Genomic DNA, 21,909 nt, shown 5'->3' with positions numbered 1-21,909 from the left:
GCACAACCAGAGTCTGATCTGTTCTCTGGCCACTGGAGCAGATGGGTAAGTGCGTTGTTAAACGGCCCCGTGAATTGGCTTCCTTCCCCGAGGTGATGTGTTCATTTTTTTCCTGCCACAGAGCTATACTGTTTGACTAGGATTTACATTCATGTCCTTAAGTGACCAGAAGCCTACTTCTTTAACTTTGTGATTAAACCTCCACTGCAGCATCCTGACATGGGCATATTTAAGTCCCTGACAGCTTTTATTCTAGAGAAACTGGGGACTCTTCAAAAAGAAAGTCATGTTTTAAAATGGTGAATAGAATTTTTAAATAGTTTTATTTTGGTAGTTTGCTTTGGTTCAATGATTAAAGTAAATTAAAAACACTAATTAAGAATTTTTACTTGCTTTCTTTTTTGCGTTTGTTTAAAATGTGAAAGCAAAATGACAAGAAATGACTGTGCTAAGATCTTGAATCTCCTAACTTTGGTTTAAAATGATCTGAACTCTTATTATTTAGTAGGTCAATTTTTGAAGTAAGTGCTTAATTTGTGAGGAAGCTCTGACAAGTCATTCACTACTCACAAAAAGTTAGGGACATTCAGCTTTTGAATATGCATGAATATGCTTTTGAATAATTTTAATATGCACCTAAAATGGACTCTATCCTTCACAGGTGAACTTCATTTGAACTTCTCTAAAGTTCTGAATGCATGTCCAACCGTTCAATGTTTCACTTCTTGTCTCATAACATGCTGTTCTCTAACAAGGTGACTCACCACAAAACTCAGAATGAGTGTCTGATCCATGAATGGACCACTAAATGTTCTGGTTCAATGACACTTTGTATTTAAACAGTCTTCTTCATCATGCTGTTCATTTGACATCATGAGACTAAGACGACAACTTACGACAGTGCTGAGTCGTCGTGTAGCGCGTCGTAAACTCGCTCCTCAGAACCTGAATGGCCTGAGGGCAGCCCTTCAAGAAGAGTGGAGCCCCTCAGCAGACAATAATTAGACTTGTGAACAACATGATGACGTTGTTAAGGTGTAAATGATGCTCAAGGACAGTTAGAGACATTTTTGTTGTGGTATACCCACCACTGTTGTTAGATTCTGTTTCATTGAATTGTTTGAGATGAAGAAATAACCATTGTGTGCTACTGCTTATATGCTCTACTTTCATGATATAACATCACTGCAGTATGAATATTTTACATTTTCTATCAATTTTACCATAAAGTCGAATATCTCTAATTGCTTGTGAGTAGTGTATATTTTGGAGCTGCAACAGAAGACATTATTTAATCTATGGATATTCCAGCTCCTCTTTGTGTTAGCCGATTAATTTGCTGGACGTATGAAATTTCTGAAATATTGGAAAATTGCTCACAACAATTTCCAGGAGATAGATATCATGTTCAGAGTGATTTAATTGGAAAATGACTAAAAACAATCTACTTATAATTTTCTGATTGGAGACATCTTTATCATTGGATCTTCACTGCAGGTTTAAGCACATTATGCTACATGCTGCTGGGTATAGAATAGAAAAGTCTTAACAGGTGATTATTTTAGCATCGACAAGTGCTGATAAGCTATCAAGGTTCACAAGCTGACATTTTTGCCTTCTTGGTATCTTGTGTTTGAGAAATTGAGCAAGAATGTGGTAATCAAAAACGCAGCCTGTAGCTATTATTCCATCTGTTATTATTATTATCATTATTATTATCTCATATGAAAATACCAAAAAGTACTTCTTTCCACTTCAGAGCTGACATTCCTAAAATACCTCAACCCTCTCTCTCCCTGTGTGTGCGTGTGCGTACATGTGAGCATGCCCACATTTAAAAAGCCAGAAAGAGAGAGGTGCATGTCCGGGTACTTCCACGTCCCCTCAGCACATCTGGCTTTTGTTACAGCCGCTGTGACCTGTGTGTGGTTCTGCTCCATCCCAGCCCCCATCGCTCCTCTGTGGGAGAGCCGAATAATGGCCTAGCGCTGCTGCAGTTCCCAGGACCCCTGGCAGTATGGGTGTTCACTCCTTTGCTCTAGGCTGGAGACGGCCACCTGCTGACCAGTTTGTTTGTTTTTTTCATCTTAGTCTTCTGTCTGATGTTTTAGTTTTTTTTAACAGAGAACAAGTGAAGCCACGGCCATCAAACAGACATTCACACCATCCTTGGAAAATGTCTCCAGAAACACTGATTTATGCACCCAACACTTCTATCCTCTACGGATGTTGGCCTTTAGTGTTATTACCACGGGTTACGATGATGGCGGCTTTTTCACAAGCCAGTAATTATTGGTTTGACCTGATGCAGTGTCCTTTGGATTAATAATCTCATCTAAAAAGACAAACACACACAGGGTCACAAAATGTTATCAGGGGATGAGCTATAATGAAAGTCCTGGCGACGAGAGCTGAGAGAACAAATCTGTCTGGGTGAAAGATGTTTCAGGCTATCAGTATTAGTTGTTGTTCTCCCAACTTCTGAGTACAAACCTGAATTGAGATGTATAGCTAGACACTAGAGCAAAGGAAAGCACAGACCTTTGTTCTTTGGGCTTTTCTTCTGAGCTCAAAAAAGACTCATGATGTCTGGAAGGTTCTGGGACACTTGTGAGTTTGAAGAGAAAACACCATACTTGATTCTTTGTACCCTATTCTGATATTACACCTACTAAGCACAAGTGCTAACAAGGTCAAAGGATGGATGCCATGAAATGAAGACAATTATCTGTTCCTTAGCTGTAAGAAGTGTGTAGGCGTGGTGTTCTATTCCGATCTGTGACTGTGAGAAACTGCTTCTGATGGATGATGATAAAAGGTCTGAAGTTCACCACTCAAGGCTCCTTTCTTTCTCAGAAGTTGTACTGGTTAAGTACTGAAATACTTTGCAAAGTATGTCAGGAATGACAGGGTGCTACAGGAGTTCATTGTGAACCAGGAAATAGGATAGAATGCACGGTTACCTTCACGCAATGTCAACAGCTTTTTGTTCAGGTTGAAATAAGACCTGTGACTAACACAAGCTTAAGAAATCTCAACATTTTCTACAACAGAAAATACATAGCAATACACTCCTCTGCTGAATTCAATCACGGATATGGAGGTCGTAACGACTGGCTTCATGAGACTTTAGAGGGTGTCGGGGAAATTAGAAGTCGATACCAACATGAGTTAAAAGCTCAGTGACGGATGGGGACATCATGCCACCATGGTCCTTTTCTGTTGACAGAGTCACTTAGCTTTTACTTCTGGTGTTTGTATTCATAGCTAAAAATTGGGTGTTCATTTGTGAAGATTATCTTGCTTTAAGAAATGTGTAAGGATAATAAATGTGTTTGCAGAAGAGCTCATTCTGGCTTTAAGTTGAAGGCACCAAGCAGATGCTACTATCCAAAACCGCATCTAACACAGTGCCCCCCTTGCAGCTCCATTCCTACACTCACTGAATAAAACTGGGCGTGTGTGTCCATCAGGACTAGATCAGTTCTCTTATTTTGTTCCCACTTCAAGTCATTGTGCTAATTCTGACAAGAGTTCAAACTACTACAGAAACAGAGACATTGGTGAGATGCTGCAATCATAACCAAGCAGGGCTGAAAAGTTTGGGAACCCCTGATATAGACTGTCATAGGAAGAGTAGGAAGGTACATCCCGTACAGGGAAGACTTGGTGTTCTTCTAAATGAAAATCAAGGTGTGAATATGGTCTTCATATTGGTATCAGCCAAATTGAGTTTGATAACATTGTGCATCCATATTAACAAATTATCTTTAAGATGCTGCTACAGTACCAAGTGCTTATAGAAGTGCAGCTTTTTAATGAGTATTGGCATTTCAGGTTCACCTATGCAAGTATTGGATTTTTGAAACACTGTCATCTTTTTATGAACTTAACCTATTAATAAAGATTTCTACTACAAATTATATTACAGTGCTTAAAGCTGTGAGGGAACATTGTGTAGCTATTCTTGACAGCATGTTTTGACACTTACTCTTACATTGATTTTGTTTTCATTTTAGTATCCTTTATAAAAACAGCACAGTAATATTAATGTTCAAGTTTTCTTTTCCATGCCATGCAGTTTAACTGTTGAGATGCTGCCTTTGTCGATGATCTGGTGCACAGTATCAGAGGCATCGCTTCAGGGCTCTGACGGTTTGGTATTGAATTTCAGGCGTATTGGCTCTAAAGTCGTTCCTCTAAACACAGAAGTGTCCAGCAGAGCAGCTGGGATAAGTCAATCTCTGCAGTTCATTAACTCTCAAAGAAGAGCGGCTGCACTGTGATGAAGTTAGATCTGAGTCTGCTTAGTGCGGGGGGGGGAGAGAGAGAGAGAGAGAGAGAGAGAGAGAGAGAGGTCCAAGCATGGAATAAAGGGAGGCTCTCCCATTGACAGCAACACAGAGACTAAAGGCAGATGGAGCAGAGAGGCAGCAATGATGCTCCCTCTGCTGCTGATCAACCACACCAAGATGAGAAATGATACATTCCTCTTTGGATGACGAGCCCAGCTTCTTAATGAGGCCGTTCCAAACAATGGTCCATATCAACAGCTCTGACTGAACTGTGTTTGTAGTGTTGTCATCACTGAGCTTCAAAGCTGTAACATTTTTGAAGGCCATGCTCTGCTGGATCTATAAGGGCTCTACAGTCTGTATGAGCCATGAGCTCGCATTGGTTAAACTAGGCCAGAGCCACTGTGCACACTGTGAGTGGTGTGTTAAAGATTAATGAAGATATCGCACTAGTCAACCAGCTTACAAAACATACTGGAGCTTAATAAAATATTAAGGTGTAGCAATCCATACAGCTGGTGTGTCTGAGCCCCATGATCGACTCAAGGACCCCTGAAATAGCCCTCTGGGTATGCTTACATATCATGCGTGAACAGAAACAATGTGCCATTTTAATAGCTGGTTTCAATTCCCTCCTTTTTGTATCATGTATGATTTAAAGAGGGCCAACGTAGAGGGCAGGGTTTGCATCAGATAGATGAATATTGCAAACTCAGTAAGGCTGCCTGTGGATGCTCATTTGTCAATGAAAGAAGTGTTTACCGCACAGCAAAGAAAGTGTGTTTGTCATATTCTTGATGATTAACCGAGGTTTGTTCTGAAGGATGACTTTATCTGCTCATCACATCTCCCTCATAAAGGAAACGGGCTGTGCTTCCCCAGTTAATGGCTCCTTCTGTGTTTACATTAGAATATCATAAAACATCTTTTTATACTCTCAAAGCATAAAATACTTCAGACATTAGATGACATGAATGAGGAATAACCTTCTCAACATTAATTAATTCCTGAAAGGCTCCCTCCATTTTTCATGTGGGTGTGTTTACAGACGCAGCTGCAAATATTTGTGGAGGAAAACCTTATTCAATTACTCAATGCAGCAGCTGGAAAACCACAAATAAGTCACAGATTTTGTGACATTTGAAAAGTTCATTTCACACCTTGCTGCAGACTGGGATGAAATGCAAGCAGAGATGCGTGGATTTAATCCTGAAAGGGCTTTATGAAGGTTTTTATGTGTCTGGTTTCTGGCGGACCAGTGATGTTCTGTGGTGGTGCAGCATGAGAAAAGAATAAAAAGAAGGAGAGGGAAGCACCTGTGTGGGTTTGTACAAATCATGCAGAGCACCTTCTTTCAGCGCACAGCAGGCAGCTTCTTCTCCTATCATCTCTGGGCCAATCATATCCTGTCTGAAGATTCTCCAGAAAATTTCTTCAGCCCCCACAGTTAATTGCTTCACGTCTCCGGGGTACAATTATTTAGTCCATACCTTCAGCATCTCATTCTTGGTGTTTTCAAGTTTACAGTGGATGTCCTCAGCAATAAAGTTTAAACCAGGAGATGGGTCAGACATAATTCAGCTCTTATCAGGCAGAGCAGGACTAACAGTTGAGCAAAAATGGAGGTGTTGCAGTTTACACAGTTATAACTCAACAGCAAGAGAGAGATACCGAGAGACAGGTGGGAAGTTTGCACAAGACCTCAGCTGAATATTGTGACAATATAAAAGTGGCTAATCAAACAATGATTAACTGTAGGGATGCTGCTCATTTGGATGTGTGATGTTCTTCTTTCTTATAATTTAAACCACCATCTGTGTGGTACCCTAAAAATGTAACAGCTTTTACAGGTGAGATAAAAACAAAAATATTAATTAATTAACAAGTAGAGAGAATAGAAACAACCTGACATAGGAAACGTGACTGCTAACTACAATTAAACTTTTGAAGATGCCACTTACACTTGAAAAAGGTACACTTTGTATACAGTATGTAAGACTATAAACTATACAAAATTATGATTAGGGCAGTGGTTCCCAAGGGGGGTTTGTATATGCCTTAAAAAAAACAATAAAAATGTACCATAATCTAAAATTGCATATTTTATATACTTTTTATAATTGTTGTAAAATATGTATAAAACAGTTTAAGTCAAATTTGAGATAAAACCATGTAAATAAAAAGTACTCAATTTTCTTCTTGACTTTGTTGCCATGTGACCCCTGACGAAACAAGCTGCTTCTAGTCTCTTTTAAATTACAAAGGATTATGTAGGATTTGGGATTGGCATATTAGTTCCTGTCTTGCATGCTGCTGTGAGTATCATTTAACCACCTCAGAACATTGGGGGTCTCCAGTCTCTGGAACTTCTACTTCGGGTTTAACAGACAAAAAAGTTTTGAAACCCTTGGCTTAAGGTAACAAAAGATTAATTTAGAGAGAATTAGATTTGTTCTTAAAAACAGACTTGAGAAGTTTGAAAAAAATTGGCACCCACTGATCTCCTTTTTGCAGAGCTGAAATGATCAACTTTTTGTACATTGTCAGGTAGCACTCCTTGGGAGGGTTGAGGGAGGGGGGAGGGTGGGATAGTTATAGTTATTGTTCTACTGTTAACTCTATGACGAAGACAGTTTTGCCTGATGACAAGGAATGAATAACCCGACTTAGTGAGGATGTAGTCTGTGAGATCAGGCCTTGAATTACACTGGTATGTAAAAAGTGATTGTCGATGTGGATGCTTTGTGGACATCTTGTTTTCCTTAATAAACATATTGAAACACAAAATATATCTTAATATCTTCATCTGCAAAGTACATACACCAAAATGCTTCGTTATTTCACTTGACAAATACAACAAAGCGTCATTTTCAATGTCAAAAACAATATAAAAAAGTGATGGAACAGTGAGACATGAGTCAAGTCTATGAGGTTAAACTTGTTACCACAAATGTTGTGCGAAGTGTTGCAGGGAACTATGACTCAAGTGTTTTCTCATATATCTTGTGAGAAAGAAGCTGAATAACATGATGACTTGGCATCACTGGGATGGCCTAAGCTGTTTTCATAAACGCACCAAGTTCCCCAAAAAATCCTGGAATTTGATGGTTGTGTTACATATATTTATGCAAACAGCCAAAATTCTCACCCGCACTCCGCCAGCCTTCTGATAAAATGTCTGTGTTTAGTCAGGAACTGATGTGAGGATATAGCAGGAATTATTTGGAAATTCAGCCCAAGCAAGCAGACGGGGGGGGATGATGTTTTTATAATGTGACCAATGAAAAAAGAGACGGATGAATGAAAACGTCTGAAGTCGAGGAAGGAGTATCATGTTCCAGATGAGAATAGAAAAGGTGTCTGCACATCTGTGTGACTGAATGTTGTAATAAAGCTTAAAATGTAGTCCTGGGCCCAGAGTGAAAGGTAATGTGAGACTGATTTTGGTGCCAAGGATAACTGTCTGCTTGTTCAGCATATATGCATGACTAATGAATATTTTGAACTCATTTTCTATAATATCATCTTAAAGTACCAAATGTTTCATTTAATAACGTCATATTATGAAGAAATTAAGGCTTTTGGTAAAGATGTTATGATCCTTTGCAACCCTAAAAGCAGTTTTTATTTAAAGTGGCTCATAAAGTAAAAAGGGAAAACCAAGCAGATGTGAAGGAAGGAATTTGAAGTTCATCCCTCCTGCATATCTTTTGAACTGAGAAAACTGAGCCAGATTAAAGTGAAGTTCTTACAGGGGCTGCTTTAAGTGCAGCACTGTCTCGAGTAACTGATAGCAGAGTGTCATTTCATGTACTTCATCACAACTACAGATAATATCCATCTCTTTCGCTCCTTCTTTTAATCTTGTGCTGAACTGAATATTAAATTTCATCATAAAAGAGTGTGACCACTTCAGAAGGAGTGAAGGAATCAGCGCACTGCATCTCAGAAATGGGCCAAGATGGTGTCACGGAGTACAGTGAGGGCACAGTGTGGCAAACACAATCCCCCCTCACATGCAAAGCCCTGGGGTGGACCGGCACGACAAGCTATGAAGAAACTTGGCTTCTAAATAGAGCTGAAGTACAAACACGGACGTTTTTATCCACCACAGGCAACAGAAACCTCTGTTCACTAGAAGGGAAGTGACACGCTTCTGAGAAATGCTTCATTTTACTTTGAAGTGTGAGTGCGGATAAGATTAGTTATTTATTCATCACCTTTTTTCCTCCCACCTCAGTTTGTGAATAATCAAAGGAGTTTCTGGAGAAAGTAAAAGGTTTATTTTGCATCTTGCAAATATATCGTCCTGCAGTTGTAAGGCAGTTTTTTTTCTGGATGATCACCTGTAACCCGTTTCATATTCAGGGAGGAGGACGCAGGAATCAAAAAGACTTCAGCGAGATGACACCTCTGACAATGTTTACGCATAACTTTAACCTGTTTTCAAGATTATGCTTATATAACTTTATGACGACTCAATCCCCTTTCCTGCTCTATATTAGTTGTGGTAGGTAACAGGTTGGGTAAAAACTAAATAATACAAATGATTGAAAGGCCTTTTAGGGCTCAACACAGGGCAGAAATGAGTCTTGCAATTTAGGAAGAACAGATTTAAAGTTGAGACTCAATATCATAGACTATACTATATAAAACATTTAAGGCACAACAGCTCCCCCAAAGTGAAGCTAAAACTTGTAAAGCTTACATCTGGTGACTTCCTGCAGTTAAGGTCTTAAAACCCACCTCCTCCATGATAACAGATGAGACATGGGTCAAATTGTAAAATTAGAATACAAGGCAATTTTTTTTTTTTCAAACATGCTCTCTGCAACAGTGGTTATTTCTTATAAAGCTAATATTTGTGCAACTGTTCATATTTCAGAGATGTGTAGTTCTAGAAATGTGATGTGAAGAGGAGATGTGACCTCATGATTGACAGCTCTGTTGAGGGCATAGACTGTATAAATAATGGACGCAGTATCGGTGATGTCACCCATCTGTCCCGTACGCTGTTTCTAGCCATATTGGAAATGCGGAACTCAACCAGGCATATTGTGACGTAAAGAGGCGGAGTTTGAGCCTCCTAGCCAACAGCTATGTGTTCCCATCCGGGAGTCAAGTCAGTCATGTCCTTATTTGGCAAAAACTTGTAATCTTAATATCTTCTGAACCGTTGCGTTAGAAAAAAATCCAACCCCTGTACAGTGTGTGCCGATAGAGAGATTAGCTATCCAGACTACACTCGTCTTTTGAACCAGGCTGTAAACATGTTTATTAATGCTGCAAAGATTGTCTTTTTTTTAAATTGGTGTGTATGTGATTTCTGGTGTTTCTGCAGCCATCCTCAAGCAGACGCTCGATGAATTGCAAACTATAACACTTCCGCATGGGCTTCATAATTTGAGACCGGAGTTTGCCGCTTGCTAGAGGGTCCTCCAGTATTCTTTTCTGAATCAGCGTGAAAGGAAAGTAACTGACACAAGAGTCACTGAACTTTCCATAACCACAAGTGTCTGCTTCAGATCATCACATGAATGCATTCTGCGGTGGACTGTACCGACCTGAGGGATGTCTGACATTTTATCAGTGAGTTTAATTTGTGCTTTGGTTGGCCGAAGGGGTCTGACAAGAATCCTGTGGCTCCGCCAGCCATTTTAATATAAACTACAGTCTATGCTCTTCATCAATAAGGAAACTGTCGATATGAGACGGAAGAAATGTTTAAAGCTGGAGGCCACAGACAGAAAGGAGCAATATGTCAAAACACACGAGTGACCTGTAAAGTCTTAAATCAAATCTATCCAGCAGTCACGCTCCACGGATCAAATAAAAAGTGCAGCTTTTGTTGTGCGAGTGACCACGAGTGAAACATTTTTAAACGCTGGCTTTGATCTTTTTTCTGTTTGATCTTATCCTCACATTTCACTATAATAATTCTTCAGAGATATTTAACTTGTGTCAGCCCTCCTTCTCAAATCACTTCTTACTGCTAATAGCTATTCCTCTCAGCTCTTTCACTATTTATTAAAAAAGCCACGTAATGGGGGTGCAATTGAACCAGGCGTAATACAGAAATTGTAAGTTCCCCCTGAAAAAAGTGCAGCACAAGTCTGATGATGTGGGCAAGAAAAGGTCTTTAAAATGTAAAATAACCATCAGGAGATGCAAGTCCACAGTTAATGCCCATTTACAGCTGTGTGAGTCAGCTGTTTCTTAATTTTATGACTTTAACTTAGTTTTAATTATTCTCCTTGTTCTTAAATGGCCCTATAATGCAGAAGTGGAGGCACGGTAAGGGGTGTAATCCAATTGCACATCACTTGGTCACGGCAACCTTTTACTTTAAACAGATCTGCTTCATTTTAGGCGCATTAATATTAATATTCCTTACAGGCCTCATCTATTGCAGCTCCTTAAGAAATATGGAGAGGAAGAGGAAAAAGAGGAGGTAATTTAAAGCCATAAGAAAATGTAAAAGAGAACTGGGCAGATAGCTGCTGCTCACAGACTCTATGAGTGTTTTTAAATGATTTGCTTCTGTCAGACAACACATCCCTAAAGTTCCATCCCTGGCAAAGGACCAACCTCGCTGTCAGCTCTTCTTGACTGATTAGAAGTGACAGAATGAGAAATAGACTTCAGGTGACTTTTGGCCCCTTGACACTCCAAACCAACCTTAAAGAAAAGCACCAACAAAGACAGACAGATGCATCAAATCAGCCAGCCGTTTGACAAGCCAGTCGCCTGTGTTTTAATCCTGTAACACGATGGAAAAGCAGAAGACACAAAATAGCCAAACATTTTCATGTCACAGCAAATCTGACTTGACTGTCAAAATCTTTCCACATGCACTGCTTCTGCAGGCCAAAAAAAGAAACAACCAAGAAGAAAGACGAACAAAGTGTTGAATTTAACTAATGTTCAAAGATCAACAGCTCGTCAGAAATCTCACACAGACTCAACATGCTGAATTAGATATAAAAACACATCCTGAGGGCCAACCAGAGCCGTGTGGTGAAATTATATACACAGAAGGCTGATATAGAACAACCCAATAGCACCCAACAGACCGCTGCTGTGTTGATAGAGGAGCCTCTAGATCCCTGGATCAGGTCCTTCTTTACGAGTTGAGCTATTTTTAAAATGAGGTTTGTAGCTCCAATAAACATTTTACCCCATCCACCCTCTGATGCAGCAAATGATAAACAAAAACATACGGGTACCCTGAAGTGCAACTTGAATTAATAATGAATAATTAGACTTAAAGGAAATGAGAATGAGGTGATTGAGCAAATCAAATAATTGCAACTATTTTAATAATAACACAAAGATTAGGGGTTTTTTTTTAAGTCAAAGATTTTCTTATTTTCTCAGTCTTAAAATGATACAGATTTGAGTTTTGGACGACTTTTAAAGGCATTTATTACTTTCTCTTATTTTTTTGAACAAATATTTGAGAAAAGAACGATTGATTGAGCAACAATATGATTTAAAAAATCCTGCTTTTACATTAAGATTTTTAATCTTTGTATCTGTAGGAGGTCTTTCAAACAATGTTTGCTTTTATTGGAATTAATCGTTGAATTAAAACAGTTCACCATGATTAATCATATTGTTAAATCATCTTTTAAGTTCCTCATTGCAAAACAGTTTTCAACTCCATATTAATAATGTAATACAACACATGCTGTTGACTGGGCTGAAGTCAGTTGCCTCCCATTTAGCAACCGCTGTAGCTTACCTCTACACTTCAGTTTCATTCACAGGTCTGTGGAGATTCACACTCTACAAATGATACTGACATTTTTCTGAGTAACTGCACGTGTATGCTAGTAAGCTCTAACTCAAAGTGTTTTGAAACCAAGGCACATTACCTTTGACTTGTCAACTGAACGGTCCGTGAGATATTCTATTCAAAAGCACAGTAGTGATATACACTACCAGTCAAAAGTTTGGAAACACCTTCTCATTCGATGGTTTTTATTTATTTAAATTATTTCGACATTGTAGATTATTACTGAAGACAACAAAACTATGAAATAATCTGGTTTTGCCATAATCTGGATTACAACAGGAGTCAAATTGAGCTATCCATTGTGTACTAACCCTACCTCTGAACAACACAACTGATGGTCTCAAACACATTAAGAAGGCAAGTTATTCTACAGATGAACTCTTGACAAGGCTCATGTTAATTAGAAACCATTCCAGGAGACCACTTCATGAAGCAGACTGAGAGAATACCAAGAGTGTGCAAAGCTGTCATGAAGGGAAAAGGGTTCTACTTTACAGAATCTAAAATATAAAACATATTCTGGTTTGTTTAACACTTTTTTGTTAATCAAATAATTCCATATATGTTCTCTCATAGTTTTGATGTCTTTGGTATTAATATACAGTGTTTCAAATAATTAAAATAAATACAAACCCTTGAATGAGAAGGTGTTTCCAAACTTTTGACTGGTAGTGTATATATACAGTATATATGTATTTATATATATTTTTTTTTTCAAAGATTCTATTTTGGGGCTCTTTGCTTTGAGAAACAGACTGAAAATGTGAGGAGACAGTGGGGGATGACATGCACCAAATCAAGTCTGGGTCAGGACTCGATCCTGCGACAAGGGTGATGAGGACTGTGGCCTCTGTACATGGGGCGCCTTCTTTACCACCTGAGCACCCCAGTGTTGTTGCTATTTTTGGCCACAGGAAACAAGAAGACACTGTTGCGGCTTAAAAATGGCATAAAGACAGAGACAAAAAAAAGCACGGGACTAAAAAATATAGTGTGTTGATTTTGGACCTTAATCACATTACAATTAGCTCATTAACGCTGACAGCCTTACTTCATTAATGAACTATATATAAGTCTGTTTAATGTCTTAATTTAATAAAATCTGATAAAAAATATGAACTAATCAACTGACATGTGGTCCAACAGAAGTGTTAAAGGTTGCTTCGAGATGTCATGTTTAATTATTGTTTTCACAAATATGCGCCCTCACAGAGATACAACTTAATGTATAACAAAAGACAAACATATGAATCTTGGATGTTTGAGTAAAGCCTGTAAAGATGTCACAGTGTGAGAAGAATGAGAAATACTCAAAGAAGCATCATAAGAGCTGTAAAACCTCCCCAGCTGCAGTCTTTGATCCTTCCCTCCAGCTCTCCTGCCTAACTCCAACACCTGCACACGGGGAGAGGCGCAGAGCTACACGCACACCCCCACAGCCCACGCTTACCACGCCTGGCCACACATGGCTCCCAAAACAACCAGCAGCTCCCATCAGCTGAAGGCAGAAAGAGAATGGATTGAGAGATACATTTTTGACTGGATATAATGTAATGATTTCATTTGAATCCCTGAGCTGTGACTTACTGGAAGCAGACAGCAGCATCTTTATTTGAGTCATCACTTATAGTTATACCTCTTCTTTCAAAGTTAATGAAACACATCAAAAATAGACCCACGGCTTAACAGATGTGACTGTCTCTTGTCTACTGGATGGTTTATACTGCTGATGTCAGGTTGCTGATTTATAAACTGAATGTGTGTCCAACAGAGAGTCTCCTGAGGTCCTGAGCCAGGGTTTTTAATCAGCAGTTAAATCATCTTTATCGATTATTTTCTTAAAAGATTAAAGAATGAAGTATCAGAGAATTAACACCTGTTCATTATGGTTTTCCAAAACCCCAGATAATGACTTCATATGCATGTCTTCATTATGTCCAAGGATTGTGCAACCAAATCTATAAGTGTTTGTTTTTATTGTTGTAAAGGAACAAAGAATAAAAGGATATTCTCATTTGAGCATCAGGAATCAAAGAAGTTTGATATTTTCTATTTAAAGGAAATGCTTCTAATTTAAAATTCTATTACACAAACTGCTTCCACTTAGTCGACAATTCAACAAATCAACAATCAGCCTTGAAGCTCTGAACCTAACTCATGGCTTTAGGCCAAAACATGTAAACAAGGTTAACTTTGATGATCATTTAGCTGCACTGATGTACTTAAACACAACACGAGCTTCCTTCATCAAAGGAATGAAATGCACAAGCTGGTTCTTCTCGATTGCAATGAACGCATGTCGTACAAATATCAGTTTGATACTTCAAAAAAAACAGAGCAGCCGAACACACGCATGCTAGGGCGCAGGTACTGATTGGATTCCTTGAAAACGTATCACAATGTTTGCTGTGGTTATTTAAACAGAACACACACCAGGTCAGGTCAGGTCTGCCTCTTTTTGCTCCTCGTCCTTTTCTACGTGGGAGGTCTTAACAGGGTTATTTTAACGCTGTTTTCCACCAGGAAGAAATGCATGCCAGATCAAGGATCTATTTATGAAGGAGGTTTAACTAGAAGAATAACCACTTTGATCTAAACCTGGTACATCTGTTTTCAGTCTGTGATTCAGATTGGAGCCAGCTTAAGGCTTTACTCATCATTTAGCTGACTTTATTAAAGCTGCTTCATTATAAAGGTTCCTGTTATGGTTTTCCACCATCTTTAATGCCGTCAAGACCAGCTTGTCAAGCCTGCGAAGGTCAGATACCATGTTCCAATTTCCATCCCTCAGAATATCATAAAATAGTAGAAAGCGAGTCGCTGGAACAGAACAAACCACACAGCTCCTCCCCTCCAGGACTCAGTTTTGTAAATACACGGGTGTTATTGCTTCGTCTGGGTTCCTTACAGTGCACAGGCAACACATACTTAAAGGATTTCAGTGTGTAGGATTACTCATTAGTCTGCGTGCTGTGATTCAGAGCACAAATTACATTCCTTGTGATAACCAGTAAGACCATATGGAGCAAACAGAACACGTTTCCCTGGAAGAGTTGAGACTCCGGTATTAAACATCTGCATGGAAAGCCGCCCGTCGTGCCTTATAGGCTTTGTTTTTCATTTTCAGAGTAGCACAAATGCACATAAGTTTGAAAACCATCTTCACATTCCTGTTATACTTTAAACCTAATCCAGTGCGGTGTCACAACGACTGTAATTAAAGGTCTTAAGGTACATTGTGCAATCAGCAAATTACAGCTCTACTTTAGGATTACATTTCTTCTGACAGCATGGGAGGGGTAGATAATCTTAAGATGTTTGATGCCCCTTCTGGAAATTAAATGACACTTAAAGCAGTTGATGATCATCATTAGAGCAGAACGCCAACATCTGCCAGGTTTTCTAGTCCGACCTGATAAATTAGGTCAATTAGATCAAGCAGTAATTGAAAGGTGCGTGGTTAAAAAAAGAATTGTGAGAACAAAGTGAGCACATACCAAATTAAAACAGGTATAAGCTTCAAAATGTACTGGTTGAAAGCTAATAGGCTCTTTTCTTATTACAGTGGAATTACCTGTATCCCTCCTGTCTGAAGACGTGATTGTGGATTACTGAAAAGAAAACTCTATGAAGATGAAACAAAATCCTTCTGCAGTCTGAAGACTAAATTATTTTCACAAGTTTTACACTTTTTTTGTTTTATAAAGGATATGATAGAGTTCAAAGATAAGTTGAATAGGAACTCATTAGACCAGGAAACTAAGCTACAGAACACAGGAAATGTTGATTTTCCGCCTGGCAAAATAAGATCTTAAGAAACCAAACCTCTTTTTTTAAGCAGGAGACACAACTAACAAACCCTTTTTAGATTCATTCAGCATCATTTTCCCGACTTCACATGAGAACTGGCTGTAGAGAAACTCAAAGAGATGCTCAAAGAGATTTCAACTAATCAGAAGATGTTGGGTGGAGTCTGTTAAAGTCTGCTGTCAGTCAGGACATAAAGTCCTGCCGTGTGTGATGTGTGAGAATGTTAATAGTTGTGATTCAGCTGCTGTCAATATGGATTAATGTTTTATGAAATATGATTGAACAAAATGATTTTTTAACAGGGAAGTGCTGCGTATCGAGCCAGGGTTGTTTCACAGCAGAGGTCACCCATGTTTTAGCACAGCTATAACACAATTCACTTCAACGCTCTCCATCTGACAGCTATGTCTCTCTATCCAATAATCATGAGAAATGTGGCATTTTTATTTGTTTTTGAGGTAAAAAAAAAAAAAACATAAATGAGAAAACAAAAGTATGTTATTTATCCTATTCTCACAGGTAATAGCTACACAGTTCTACTTGTTCTGCACATCCAGTGGTTTGTCTGTTATCTACAGAGTAAAGTAAGGTGCAATATTATTTTTTTATTCTGAGATTAAAGCCAGAATTCTTACTTTAATCTCAAAGAAAAAATATTGCACCTTCATTTTTTTCTTTCCAGTGGCCCTAATCCTCTTCTGTAGTCATCTACTTGAATGATCGATATGTGTTCCTTTGTTGCACGTCATCACTTACACTATCGTGTTTGTTGTTGGAGATCAGGTATCTGCCTTGTCTAACATTTGTACCTCTCAGTACTACGATGTGTTCCCACCATTACACATAATTGCAGAACATTTTGACTATTACTACGACCGGTTTGACAACATACAAAGGAGAGGAAAACATTCATTTTGTGAGAAGGCGAATGTCTCACCTAATGGTATGAAAGGGTCCTGCTTGGTGCAGCACCACTGCCGAAGAAGACTGTTTGTACAAGCCAGTGAGCTCCTTTTATGACACTAAAGATTGATAGCACCTGGTGGCCACATCATATTAAATGCAAACAACAGGCTAAATTTGTTTTCACTTTACATATTTTAATAGACTGACAAAAACAAGGCACTGTTGTGTACATAGCAACACACTAAATTCCTTAAAGGGAAGCTTACAGGAGCCAGACAGGTCCCGTGTTTGCATAGTCAGAATGTATTTGGTTTTGTAATGACACAAGTCTTCGGTATCACCCCCCCCATCGAAAGTGATTCAATTCTCAGACTTTTTACTGAATCTTAGCGCAGCACCTCTGCAAACTAAGAGAGAAAGGTACTTTGTTACTTACATGTCCGAAGTTGACGAACCCATATTTAGTAGCGACGCGTTCAGCTTCCTCCTGACCTCCAGGTATGTGCACAGCCCATGCATTGGTGTAGACCTTCTGACCAAGTGCCGGTACGAGCCCTGAAATCAGCAAGACCAACAGAGGCCCGAGTAGCAGCTCCAGCAGACTGAGCCTGCGGTCTAGAGAGGAAGATTGAGGGCCAGAAGCCATGGGTTCTCCTAGTGCAGCACGGTCTCTGAGCACAGCGCCTCTCCGACAGGCCGGGGCTGCTCACGGTACATGCAGGTGCACGGAGAGACGAGGAAGGGGACAAGTCACAGCTCACCTAGAAGGGAACAAAGGAGAAGAAGAGAACAATGCGTGTTTAGCACAACTGAGGAAGGTGCACTGAAGTCAATCATTCTTTGTGACCCGCTGTAACCATAAAACTGTCACACAAACAAGGCTATATACTCGAGGCACGCCAAGATCCATGAGGAAACTATTCACATGAGGCTAAACTAAGAATGCTTGCACCCAAACTGAGGTTTTATTTTCCCTTCTGCAGTTGCTCCGATGGCTTCGAAGTAGAATGAGGAGCAGACACAGGAATGAAGACACACTTTCAGGATCTACAATGAATTTTAGATGGAAACTTAAGTGTTAGAAAACACATGTTAATCTGTTTTACCCAAAGGGGAGAACAACAGCTGTTATAATCAGGTGAACAGCCCAGCTGAGTCCAGACATTTGATAATCCCACAGGAAGCAGTGAGTAGGAAGGCAAGGCCACACCTGATATTGCGGTCAGGCGCACAGCAGCACATTTTGGTGTTTACTCTCCCGTGGGAGGATTTGGTAGATGAAGCTTGAGAAAGGAAAATGCTTAGGTATAATGGGTTGGCAACAGAGGTGGAGGAGTGTGGTTGGAAAGCTAGACTACACCCTGGATGCTGAGAGATTGAAGTGTTGCATCACTGTAAGGTGACGGAGCTGGAGAGGGGAGTTTATATGACTGGGGCAGGAGCATAGACTGTATAAAATATGGACGTAGTATCCGTGACGTCACCCATCTGTTCCTGAGCTCTGTTTTGAAGCAAATCGACGGCTGCAGCCATATTGGAAATGCGGAACTCAACCAGACAGAGTGTGACGTAAAGGGGCGGAGTTTGAGCCACCTAGCCAACAGCTATGTGTTCCTGACCAGGAGTCCAGTCAGTCATGTCCTTATTTCAGATTCAGATTCAAATTCAGAAAACTTTATTGATCCCAAGAAGGGCAAAAACTTGTGATCTTAATATCTTCTGAACTGTCGCGTTAGAAAAAAAAATCACCCCCGTACAGTGTGTGCTAGTGGTGCAACGGATCATCGTTGATCCATGATCCGTACGCATGCCTCTCCACAGTTCGGCACGGACGTGGTCCGCGAATCGGTTGATGAAAAAAAAAAAGTTGCACGTGTTCACGTGATGACCGCATGTTCAATCCACTCACTCGTCAAGCGCAGCGGTAGTCATGGCAAGTGAAGGAGCAGAGGAACTTAAAAACCCTCCTGCATCTTGTATGTCACATGTATGGGAGCATTTTGGTTTCCCTGCGAAATACAATGAATGCTGAATGTGCTTGAGCCACGTTATGAAATTCCGTCACACACCCACTAGACCAGAGGCCGTCAATACACGGCCCGCTGGCCGCAGTCGGCCGTCTATTTGTGGCCCCCGAACTGTTATTCCTTCACTCTGTGTTTTGGTCGGATCACCGCGTGTTTACCTGGACTTGTCTCCATGTCAACGATACGCAGACAGGCTGTTACTGGGTCACCTAGAGTCCACTGCTGTGGAGTGCAATTTTTAACTTTCACTTTCGTTTATGAAGCAGTTCGCATGTTGGCCAGCTGTAGGACCCTAGAATGCACTAAAAACGGTGTGTTCACAGTTTGCAGCTCAAAGAAAAGTGGACGGTGAAAATCAGCGATTGAAAGAAGAATGGAGTGAAACTTTTGAAGTTCCTCTGCTCCTTCACTTGCCATGACATAAAATGCAGTGAATGAGGCAGGATTGGGCCCACAGATAGGGTGCTTTGCACATGCAGTAAATTTTGAGTTGAATGTTGTTTTTATCTGACGGGCAAAAGTTTACAAGTGTTTTACAAATTAAGTGGAGGACTAAGTTATATTTGTCTTGTCTTCTTTCTTTTTTTCTTTTTTTTTTGCTGATCCGAAAAATGATCCGATCCATGACTCAAATCCGTGATACGATCCGAACCGTGAGTTTTTTGATCCGTTGCACCCCTAGTGTGTGCCGATAGAGAGATTAGCGACGTAGGGCCAAGCTGTTTTTTGAACCAGGCTGTAAACATGTTTATTAATGCTGCAAAGATCGTCTGTTTTCATTCATGTCCATGTGGTTTCTGGTGTTTCTGCAGCCAGCTTCAAGCGGATTCTTGATGAAATGCAGTTTATAACACTTCCGCATGGGCTTCACAGTTTGAGACCGGAGGATGCCGCTTGGGCAGGAGTGGCATCTGCTCTGGATGGTTGTGGGAGGAGTGAACATACATACATGACGAGTCAGAAAAATGGCTACAGCATTTTTTTTAACCATGTTGTACTGAATTGAGCATAGCATCACCGATGTGTTGTCACAAAGCCATTAGATAACACAAGCACCCAGAATTCAATCTAATCAATAAGATAAAGCAAAACAGCAAAAGAGAGTACGGTGGCTTTGGTTTCCAGAGGGAGCATTTCCACTAACGTCTGCTCATGCTGTAATTGTTTGCTGATACGATTTCACCACTAAAATGTTGTTTTGAGTCACCAGGGTCAGCTGTGCCTCTGGTCCATTGAGACCACAATCAAAAGTGTATCTTTACAGTGACCCTGAGTTTAATGGACTGCACTAAATACTTTGCTCTGCTGTGTTTTCTGTGTGGTGCCATTCCTTCTCCTAACCCCAGTGCATTTTTTTTTGCAAGTGCTACTACTGCTGCTTCCTTTAATCACGCAGTGTTTTCTGCATTACCCATCCAATGAACGCAATCTGCAAATTTCACTTTCAGTGCAATTAAGCCGCACTCCAAATGAAAAAATGAAGCACTCAAATATCTCCCTGGATAGTTTGTAGTGAACCGAGAATGATGCGTTGGGAGGTGGCTGGGCAATTTCACAGTGCTCTTACATCTTCATCTCGTTTTAACATCACAAAGTAACTTCCCTCATTACAGACCAATCTCAGCCACTGAATAACAGTAGCAGATTTAAGGATTACTTACATTCCTTTGTTTTCCAGTGATTTCAGTAACCTAAAATATATACTATACGTTTAATTTCCTGTTCAACAGAGTGAGAGTTTTCAAGCCTATATTAAGATATCCACCAAATATCCCCAGCATCAGGTTCCAGCTGCCTACAGCTACTGAACGTCTTTTAATTCCAGATATTTGGGGCAATGGTTACACTGATTCCTGGCAAGACTTGTAGATGCAGATGATGTGAGTCACTTGCTGCCAGCTGGCGTCTTTCCATTGCTTACTAACCCTCAACAGACACTGTTGATGCACCCAAGCTTTCAGCATTTCATCACCATTACCAACTCGGGTCTCCTTTTTCTTTTGTATCAAATACACTCTGTGGCCACTGTATTGAGTGTATTATGTAATGCAGTCCATTACGACAGCCCGGCCATTCAGCGTGCTCACTTTTCAGAAACGTTTAAATCTAATTATCTGTTTGTGTTTGAGGTCAAAGTAAAGGGATGAGTCAGTGATAGACAAAACAATAAACAGAGGCATTTCTCATATTCTGTATGCTTTGTGTAAGTAAACGAGGGTCAACAGGTCAGGTCCACACTATAAATTAGTGGTGGACAGATATTGGTTTTTCAAAAGCTGATGCCGATACGGATAATTAGAGACATGTCCGATATATAGAGCCAATATCCTGTTGTTTGTTTGTTTGTTTGTTTGTTTTTTCATTGATAAAACACAACAATTTCAAAATAACAGATAATAGACTAAATTGCTGAACTTGAATTAACATTTTGTTAAATAAATGTAGATGGAAAAATATTTGGCTCTGTAATACGAGGGGACTTTTAGATTTCTGTCCTGCCAACTGTATGTATTTAGGTAAAATACAAGGTAAATATTCGGGGAAAAAACTAAAGTCATGTTTAATTCCATTATGCAATGCATATTACAATCCATTATACATGGTAACCCCAACTCGGTCAAGGCGGATGTCTGTCTAACATGAGTCTGGTTCTGCTGGAGGTTTCTGCCTGTTAAAGGAAGTTTGTCCTTGCCACTGTAACTTGCTAAATGCTGCAAAGTGCTCTACTCATGGTGGATTAAGATGAGATCAGACTGAGTCCTGTCTGTAAGATGGGACTGGATCTTATCCTGTGTTGATGTTGGGTTTTTGTGAATAATTTAACATAAGAGTACGGTATAGACCTGCTCTGTTTGTAAAGCGTCTTGTGATAACATTTGTTGTGATTTGGCGCTATATAAATAAAGTTTGATTGATGGTAATCTTACCATGTAACATGTTTTAGATGGTTTCTTAACTCATCAATGTAACAGAAAAACACATTGGGTTATGTTTTAGATTCATGCCAGAAGTTATATTAAACTTCATTTTCTATACATCACAACAGAATTTATTTTCAGCCAGTAACTGTTTT

At 39.7% G+C, this 21,909-nt stretch overlaps 1 protein-coding gene across 3 annotated transcripts in view; it reads right to left on the bottom strand.

Moving 5' to 3' along the window:
• The window catches only part of furina (furin (paired basic amino acid cleaving enzyme) a), a 109,702-nt gene that overhangs the window by 81,772 nt on the left and 6,021 nt on the right, over positions 1 to 21,909 (bottom strand). For all 3 annotated transcript variants that reach the window (XM_034679931.1, XM_034679933.1, XM_034679932.1), the window contains exon 2: positions 17,246 to 17,570. In XM_034679931.1, coding sequence (XP_034535822.1) covers positions 17,246 to 17,455 — 210 coding nt within the window. In that variant the 5' untranslated portion in view covers positions 17,456 to 17,570. The remainder of the gene's footprint in view (positions 1 to 17,245; positions 17,571 to 21,909) is intronic.

The sequence above is a fragment of the Notolabrus celidotus genome, chromosome 3 (genome assembly GCF_009762535.1).
Source record: "Notolabrus celidotus isolate fNotCel1 chromosome 3, fNotCel1.pri, whole genome shotgun sequence".
In the NCBI taxonomy this organism is placed as follows: Eukaryota; Metazoa; Chordata; class Actinopteri; order Labriformes; family Labridae; genus Notolabrus; species Notolabrus celidotus.
Note: the sequence above shows the minus strand (reverse complement) of the source record. Positions and strands in the feature narration are given on the sequence as shown.